The sequence below is a fragment of the Squalius cephalus genome, assembly GCF_949319135.1.
Source record: "Squalius cephalus genome assembly, chromosome: 14".
In the NCBI taxonomy this organism is placed as follows: Eukaryota; Metazoa; Chordata; class Actinopteri; order Cypriniformes; family Leuciscidae; genus Squalius; species Squalius cephalus.
This window is the reverse complement of record NC_137135.1, coordinates 20,035,811-20,045,694: the sequence shown is the minus strand read 5'-3', so window position 1 is coordinate 20,045,694 and position 9,884 is coordinate 20,035,811. Positions and strand designations below refer to the sequence as shown.

Genomic DNA, 9,884 nt, shown 5'->3' with positions numbered 1-9,884 from the left:
ATTACAAGACAACAATATTTACTGAGGTTACAGTCACTGTATTCACAACAGTCAAAATTAAGGCATTATTAACAGTCAAAAAAGCATCGTTGTCACTACATTTACAGAGTCAATTCAAACATAATAAAATGAAACCAAAAAAGGACAAGAATTGTTACTTTTGTAATGAGTCCTAATGCAGTTTTCAGATAAATGACCATGACCATGATATCCACCACCATAACAGTGACAGATATTATATCACACAGCAACTCTTCCTGATTAGTATCCTGATTCATAAATCTTTCTTCTTTCTTCTTCATTACTAAAAGACAAAAGGCATTTTTACAGATATTCCTTACATATAGAACTTTCAGAATTAAAGATTGCCAATAAAAGAGTCAGTGCAAGAATACTTAAATGAGAGAGAGAAGAGAGAGAGAGAGGTGCATAAATGAAGAAATCAATGATGAGAAAGGTGATAGTTGGACACTAAAATAGCTTTTTTGTGCACTATCAATTCAAGTAGGCTAATGGTCACTAAATGACACACATCTATAGTTCACAAAGGTCACAGACTGGTCTTTGCTATACCCACAGTGCACACACTACATAGTCAATAGTCTAATATCAGTCCAATGCATCCATAGTTGGTAGTATTGTGGCTTACAGATATCTTAAGATAACTCAATTGAGAGGTGAGCTTATTACTGAAACAAAATTGTATATGCTCTACACATCTAAATATACCTTAAGTACATTTGCAAAAATGTAAACCACTTATCTTCCTTGCATACCTGTATTAGGCCATTATGTCTACATTGTTATTATAAATACAGTGTTGCCTTATTTTAATTTCCATCCAACATTTCCATATCCAGACAACAATAAAGCCATACATTGCCCCTGATATATATATATATATATATATATATATATATATATATATATATATATATATAGGTTTGAAATACAGAAAAAGTATTCCTCATTGCAGTGAACTTATAGCAGGTGTTTAGCTTAACAAGTTCAGGGTCAAATGTCGGTAAATTTAGATGGGCAAATTAAGTGGAGAATAGACAAACTGAGTGAGATATAAGCAGAAAAGCACCACACACAAGGACTCTAAATTACTTTGGGTTTTTTTTCTTAGTTTTGGGGTTCGGCATATAGCACAATAGTCTATCCTGGTAACGGTAGTTTGCATTTACTAATAAGCAGATGCATAACGCCTCGACAAATTTAATTTCTTGTCATTTATGCTAAACAAAGTTAGCACATTTTATATAGACACATGTTAATTGAAGGTGCCACGGTTATCTCATTACTCAGTACTGATTAAGTGTTTGAGATAAATAGAACCACTCCTCCAAAAAGCTGATAGAAAACAGGCTAAAGACTTTTGAATGTTTAACAGATACGGAAAAAGATAAAGCAACATGTCCGCAAAAACACACAGCAAGAGAAAACACAGCTAATGTCTCAAGGGAAAAATAATAATTTAAACCACAAAAATAATAAAAAATATCCCTAAAATAAAGGATGACGAATTGGTAGGTAAGTAGCCTAATGTCTGCGTTTTTATTTTTATTGCAATAGTTTAATTTTGTGTATTTGATTAGGCTACATTTAATAAATGTAGGCTAATGTGAGATTGATAACTGGAACATTAATCAACAGGACATGAACTATAGCAGTACATCAATAATTATCAACGATTGATAATTGTTTAGCCCGAAAAACCACCTATTAGAATTCAGTGTGAAGTTGTTTCCAGGTAATTCTGCTCTAACTTAAAAAAAATAAATAAAAAAATATATACGAATGCCTACTCAAGGGGGCGGGGGATATAGAATTATGGTATTATTTTGACAAAACATTATTTAACTAACTCAAAGGCTAATCGGTCGCAATATAGCTCTGTTCCATGCAATTATAGGCCTATAAGTCCTTTTAATTTTCTGTGGTGTAAAGTAAAATAACGCACGAGGCCCCCTTGAGTTAATAGCGAATCTTGCCCTCATTTGCCTTTTGGTTGGCATCAGAGTTGTAGTGCCGTAAAGAAGTTAAGTGAAGTAACTGAACAATTCCGTGCATAGAGAAAGCAAAGAACGTCCTTAAGAACTTAGCTATATCCTAGCCCCGCCCGGAAATGAATATGTCACATAATATATTAAGTGCGTCCACGTTTAAACAGATAGGCCTGCATCTAGAGTGGAAAGTAAAGAATCTGTAGCCTATCTGACTGCAGACAATGAAACCTTTAAAAGAAATCGCCGTAAATCTGTCCGACGCTGCAGAATACTCACATGTGTGCTCGTGTACGAAATGGAGAGTAAGAGAGAGAGGAGGAAAGAACAAGACATCGCAGAAAGGAGGGGGGGATAGAGCTTGCTGGATATCTATTTTGCTAGCAATCTGCTTTAAACTTGTGTTTTTAAGCATAGTTAAGTTCTTTGGCGAGACAAAAGTGAAATGCATATGCTATTCTATTAAGTCAATGAACCATTAAACATTTACTAGACTAAATAGTTTGTAGGCTATTTATTAGAAAAATAATAGTTTATTGTAATGTTTTTTTCTTTCTAAAACACGTAAGGTCTTATGTTACACGATTTATGTTACCTGAATAAAACATGAAACTGATCTGATCAAAACTTTTATAATGCATCTACTGAAAAATAAATTACTCACCTTAAAACTTAGACTTTTTTAGACAAGGCCTATACGCGTTTTTCCATCGTAGAAAATGTGCAGAAAGTGAAAGCGTGATAGCTGAGGACTAGACCAGAATGTGGGTCTGATTTAGAGATTTTTGTTTTTAATCTCTAAAATATAAAAGGGAACTCCTTCCGAGGAGAGATTGAAGGGGAGAGGGAACGTGAAATGGCTTGGAGGTATAAAAAGCGCTGCTTGAAACACTCAACGCGTCTCTGAACTTGATCAGATTTTATGTGTCCTGCAGCGAGTCACCAGCAACCCTGTGAAACTTCCTCAATAGCAAGAATTTTTGGCGCCGTGAAAAAAAAAAAAAAATCCTCGGGATAATATACTTTCCACCATATTTCATTCTCTCTTATTCTTGGGCTCTTATTCTCGTAGTAGGTACGCTTTCACCTCTTACGGCTTCAAAAAATTCAAAACTCTATGCATGCATAAATGTAGCCTACATAGCCTATGTGAATAGATAGATAGATAGATAGATAGATAGATAGATAGATAGATAGATAGATAGATAGATAGATAGATAGATAGATAGATAGATAGATAGATAGATAGATAGATAGATAGATAGTTTATTTTGAGAAAAATGGTCAAGCAAATCCTGAAAGATAGATAGGTAGATAGATAGATAGATAGATAGATAGATAGATAGATAGATAGATAGATAGATAGATAGATAGATAGATAGATAGATAGATAGATAGATAGACAGATAGATTAAAAAATCGATACAAAATGATAGATAGATAGATAGATAGATAGATAGATAGATAGATAGATAGATAGATAGATAGATAGATAGATAGATAGATAGATAGATAGATAGATAGTTTATTTTGAGAAAAATGGTCAAGCAAATCCTGAAAGTTTATGTAGCCTAACTTTGGGAACCGCTGACATGCAAGCTCGGGAAATAAACAAGCCTTTTTGCCTAATTCAAAATAAAGTCCCGTTCCTTTACCTGCAAATAATGCCAACAGCAACCAATCAAATCTACTCACTGAAACGAACTGCCATTTTCAATTCTAAACCTTGCCAATCAACGAACAGGCAGCCAATTATCGCCCTTCATATCCGTCACGTGACTAAGAAAGCGCTGTCCTTTCATTGGACAGCGTAGAGCTGCCTCCCGAGCTCATTTATGTGCAAGGAGTGAGTGATTGACTTTATCAGTCCAAGGACATCATTCGTCTGGAAAGGGGGGGAAGTTTGATCCTCTTTCTCACGGATCCCAGTTACGGGAGTTTGTCCTCCCGTTTACCGAGACCCGGGATTATCATTTCGTTTTTCAATTCAAGATTTCTTTATTCAAGCTTACGTGAAATTGTGCTCAGTTTACCGTTACGTACTTCACTCCACCAACCTGGGGTTTTTCACTTTTTTTTTTTTTTCTTTTTCGCTTGCTTTTTCTCGATTGAGCCCAATGACTATGCTCCTTGATAGCGCTCCTCAGTTCCCGTCACTAGGAGTAGGGGGGTTCGGAACGCCTAGACACCATGAGTTGGGAAACCGAGACCCCGGGCTGGGGCTTAGTCCCTTCGCAGATTCATCTCACTCGGCTGCCTTCAAGATAAGTCCCGTTACTCACGATATCGCCTCAAGCCAGACATCAGCGTTCACCCCACAAGCTACTGGATACGCAGCCGCGCTCGGACACCACCATGGAGGACAAGTTGCTTCTTATGCCGGCGGAGCATTCAATTCGACCAGGGACTTTCTGTTCAGAAACCGGGGCGCAGGCATCGGAGAAACCGCACCACCGAGTGCCCAGCATGGAATCTTTGCCGCTTCTGGGAGCCTACACGGCCCCCCCGGAATTTCGGACAACCCGGGACATCTGTTGTTTCCTGGACTTCACGACCAGAGCGTGAGCCATACTTCACCAGGAGGACATGTTGTAAACAGCCAAATGCACCTGGGTTTACGCGGGGACATTTTTGGCCGTCCAGATCCGTACCGACCTGTGGCGAGCCCTCGTACGGACCCTTACGGCACCGCTCAGCTCCATAACTACAACCATCCCATCAACATGAACATGGGGATGAACGTACCCACACACCACGGTCCGGGGGCCTTCTTTAGATACATGCGGCAGCCTATTAAGCAGGAAATGTCTTGTAAGTGGATAGACGAGAATCAAATGAATAGACCTAAAAAGACTTGTGACAGAACTTTCAGCACAATGCATGAAATGGTGACACATGTTTCGATGGAACACGTTGGTGGCCCAGAACAGAGTAATCATATTTGCTTCTGGGAGGACTGCCCGAGAGAGGGAAAATCATTTAAGGCCAAATACAAACTCGTGAACCACATCCGAGTGCACACTGGAGAGAAACCGTTCCCTTGTCCGTTCCCCGGTTGTGGGAAAATCTTTGCAAGATCAGAAAATCTTAAAATTCATAAAAGAACTCACACAGGTAAGGCATTCATATTTCCCCCCTTTTTTGATTACCTATTGTTTTTTGGAAAAAGAAATGTTTATCTATAATTATGTAAATGATGTAGGCTATACATAAATTGCAGTTCTTTCATACATTTAGGCAATACAATTGTACATTTTATTTTACATTAATTTTAAACTAAATATAAAGTTTAACATGGAGAAAAACTCCCACTAGTAGCTACTTTAACTACACTTTAGAATTAAATACAATGGTAAAATGTTTGGGGAGAAAAACTCATTTTGATCTCATATAACCCCTATATACTATGAAATGTTCATTTTCTGTTATCTTTTCGATTGAGGAAAATATGTTTTTGTTCAAATGTATATGCATTGCAACTCTTTGAGGATGTAAAGCTGCATGCGTGGTTGTGGAGCGAAATTGTGAATGGACTGTCCTCTTTTCATTTGTCCTGATGCTTGTGGCTGTAAAGCTAGTAATTGTGGGGATGTGTGTATTGTGGGTGCATGAATAAAATGCTACTGGGAACTTGAGGTCTGGGAAAGTATGAAATGGTAGAAGTGAATTTAGTCTGATTAGCTGGATTTGTGCCTAGAAAATGACCTCTTTCGAAATGTAAAGCAAGCTGTTGAACAGTCTAGTAGGCTATAGCCTATTAAACTAGCCAGATACGAAAAGTGTGCTCAAATTAAGCAATTGCTATGCAATTTACACAACGATGCATTGCGTGTTGATTAAAGATGCTTGGAAAGTAAAATAAAGGATAACAGCACGGACTCTCAAAAAGCGTGATATGTGGGTAACTAAACCATCTGGTGTGAGCGCACCATGGCCTGTTATTTCGAAAGGCATATTACATAACTGAAAGTTGTGCTCATCCGCTCTGTGAAAAAAAAGTTATATTCCTAAAACCCCAGTGTTTGCTCTCACTTGCAGGTGAGAAGCCATTTAAATGCGAGTTCGACGGCTGCGACAGGCGCTTTGCGAACAGCAGCGACAGGAAAAAGCACATGCACGTGCACACATCTGACAAGCCATATATCTGCAAAGTGTGTGACAAGTCCTATACACATCCCAGCTCTCTCAGGAAACATATGAAGGTAAGGGGAAATTTTCTGATTTTGCAGCCAAAAAGAAATCATACAAATAAATAGTTTATTATTATTATTATTATTATTATTACTGTGAAGAATAAAAACCCCTTAGGAACCCCTAACAGAGATCAGAAATCATTTAAATCATAATGTTTAACCGTACCATGTAAACAAGTGTGTTATTGCCTGTATGTCATACATCTATGGACGTTATAATTTAAGGTACACGAATCACAAGGCTCAGAGTCGTCTCCAGCTGCTAGTTCTGGATACGAGTCGTCCACGCCGCCAGTGCTGGTTTCTGCGAACACTGAAGACCCGACAAAAACACCCACGTCTGCAGTGCAAAATACATCTGCACACAGCGATGGACTACCGCCTAATTTTAACGAATGGTACGTTTGAAGCTCCAAGCAGACTCTCAAAAGGTGGACCAAAAGGTTGAAGCAACCTTTTAAAAAACTATTTACGCTATGGCGTACAAAATGGCATTGAAACAACAGGAAAAGATGAGAGTTCGCCAACAGGCCTCGTCTATTCTCAGGATTCGAAATTTGACTTTATTCCGAGTTCGAAGAAAACTAGCAAGGCATTAAATAACAAAATAACACTTTCTAAGAATAAATGGTTTTCCTTTAGTTTTCAGATTTCAGATGATTATTTTATTTTTCATTTTATGTATTTTCTGAAAAAAAAAATATTTAAAAAATAATGGCAAAGAAAGAATATTTCACGGTGTTTTATATTAAGGTGACACTCATATCACCTTTGATTGATTGTTAAAACTTCAGACAGTCTTAAGAAACGTGCCAAAGTCTTTGTCTTGAACTTGAACAAAAAAATAAATCATAAATAAGTATATAGCCTACTCGTGAATGTATTTCCTTGTTTGATGGAGTCAAATCTGTTGTCCAAGTCAGTTTTCAGGTGGAGAATGTGGTATTAGCTTACGATTGTTACCTTTGAATATAACGTTGCCTTTGTTAATAATGATGTAAATACATATCCATGATGCCATATTTATCAATTTGTAATTTAATTATCGGCGAAATAGCCGAATCTTAAATGATATTTATGGAAATGTTTTCTAACAAGACTGTACAGTTTTGAGTCAATAACCAGTTTTAACGATGAAAAAGGGAGTCAGTTCTAAAGTTCCCACGATACGATTGTATCTTTTTTTAACCAATAAATGTGTCTTATCTGGGTCGTAAAGTATTAATTATATTAATATTATAACATGACATGATCTATCGTTTCAAATACGCATTTTCCAACGTTAAGTTCACGTGAGGACCGGTATAAAAAGAAAGAGAGAGAAAAAAAAACATTGGGATTATTATTATTATTATTATTATTATTATTTTAAATCACTGATGAATCAGCCATATGAGGTAGTAGACTTTCTGGTTCTTATTGATCCCCCCCCCCCCCTCCCCCCTCCCCCCTCCCCCCTCCCCTTTACTCTTAGCATCAGAGTATAGACTATATCTCTGTAAGGAACACTTACAAATTCGAGAGGCCACTGACTAGTGTTTTCATCGACACGACACTTTATGACCAGATACACAATGCAATAGTATAGCTATCATTCATGCATCAACTTTGAACTCGTGTGACAGTGTTAAAGACATTAGCCTATATTCTTGGGTTTAAGGTACAGCCATTTGAATCAGTATAGTATTCCATTTTCGATGGTTCAAGAACTGTCTTTGTGGATGCAAGTCTGTGTTTAATGTGTCAAAGAGGAGCAATGATCTGTCACAACATTCTCAAAATAAAACTTTCTGTCTGTCAGTTTGCATTGTTTTAAATGTAGTTCTTCTGTGAATATAGCGTGTTGTTTGTTATGAGTACTGTGGTATAACATATAGAAAACTTTGATTACACATTTACTTGTTTTATGTGAATAACTTTTCCAGATGTGGAACTGTATGTGTGAATGAAATTTAGTATTAAGATTACTAGAACTTTTTAAGGTGGAAAAGTAAGGGAAATATGTTGTTCAGTGACACCAAGAGTTACAGCATTGCATTGTTACATATTTCTAAGAGACTAAAATTATGCATATACATATATTGTGCTTATGAACATGATTTCAAACCACCAGCACTACTTTTTGTAAACAAACGTTAAAAAAAATCAGTACCTCGTAAGTAACGGTGATATATGAATACGTTTATTTAAATAATTTAATGAATATATGTTTTATATACTATTTTCTATACGTTAAGTTAAAATAAATAAAGATTTATTTCAGCCACCTTCGATGTATATTCAGCCCTGATCTTAGACAGATCTAATGTACAAATGAAGCTTGAATGTGATTCTGTGACATTTTCTCGTGGAAATGGGTCACGCATCAAGTTATTCCTGAAAAGCACATGTTTAACTGATGAACTGTGTCACTGTGCCATTTTCGAGGCAAACGATGTTACTTCAACATACTTATTAAGAATTCAGCAAAATCTTGTACTTTCTTTCGAAGTAGCGTTATTGTTTGTTGGTTTGTTTAACAAACTATTTGACAAAATGTGAACAAGTTTTTGACTGGAATTAAAACAAATCCTGAAATGTCACAAATGAGGACGTCAGTTTTTCCTTTTCATTCATTTCTTTGCTATTTTTCCTCTTGTTCTAATTCTAACCTTGAACTTAAAGCATAGCCTACGCCTTACTCCAAAATGTACGAAGCAGCAACCCACTTGAACTTGACAGTAACATGCCGCCATTTTAGCATCTTGTTTCTTTGAGGGACGAAACAGTTTAGAATTGTAAAGCGTTAACGCAGCTAACAACAGTTTTAAGCACATGGTTATCTTAGGACCTATGTTAGGACCTTGGATAGTAAACATGCAAGAAAGCTGCTAAGTTTGTTTCAAAACTTTCTGCCGAGATACGCTAAGCCATTCTCTCGTTGTCAATTATGTAGGCTGGGCTTGGAAGATATTCATTCAAAACAATGCTGTGGTAAAAACAATATTGCACCAGTGGCAGATTGTACATTTTATTATTCCACTGCATTATCCAGATTATCTCCTAATGATTATCTCAGTAAAATTATTAAATATATAGCCAAACAGTATAGCATCAACTCGGATATTGTTGCATAATTTAAAGTGTAGGCTATAGGACTTTATAAGTTTTAATTAAGTATTTTTCAAATTATATATGCAATGTATACACCCACACACATATAGCCTACATATACCCATATGTATGTGTGTGTGTGTGTGTGTGTGTGTATGTATATATATATATTTATGTTTTACAAAAATATAGCCTACATAGCCTGGTATTTAAAAACCTGCAACAATTAAAGGATATGGAGTGAACGCAATATATTTTTAAACTGACACAAGTTTACGCTTTAAAGCCTACAAAGGCAACCATTATTTTTTGTAGAACCTGCCGGGCTCTTTTTTTCTTCCTGGCTTGGTATGCAGTATTTTAGCCCAACCCCCATAGACTCCACCTTCATTTCAAACCCACCCCCATCTTCATAAACAGTTTTCCCAAATTCATTTAAACTGAATCGTTTCTATTTTCTGCGCAAGCGCACATTCTTCTATTTCAGACAACATTCTTCTCCTCATGCCATCGGCTTGAGCCTATCTGACATATGTGGTGACGTAACAACATGGCGCCGGCTATTTTGCTGAGGCACACCGACACACTA

At 36.6% G+C, this 9,884-nt stretch overlaps 1 protein-coding gene across 1 annotated transcript; it reads left to right on the top strand.

Moving 5' to 3' along the window:
* The first annotated feature begins 3,843 nt into the window (after positions 1 to 3,843).
* Positions 3,844 to 7,508, top strand: zic3 (zic family member 3 heterotaxy 1 (odd-paired homolog, Drosophila)). Its single transcript, XM_079892803.1, has 3 exons — positions 3,844 to 5,123; positions 6,048 to 6,211; positions 6,428 to 7,508. The coding sequence occupies exons 1-3, from the start codon at positions 4,127 to 4,129 to the stop codon at positions 6,608 to 6,610; spliced, it is 1,344 nt and encodes a 447-aa protein (XP_079748929.1). The 5' UTR covers positions 3,844 to 4,126; the 3' UTR covers positions 6,611 to 7,508.
* The last annotated feature ends 2,376 nt before the right edge of the window (positions 7,509 to 9,884 follow it).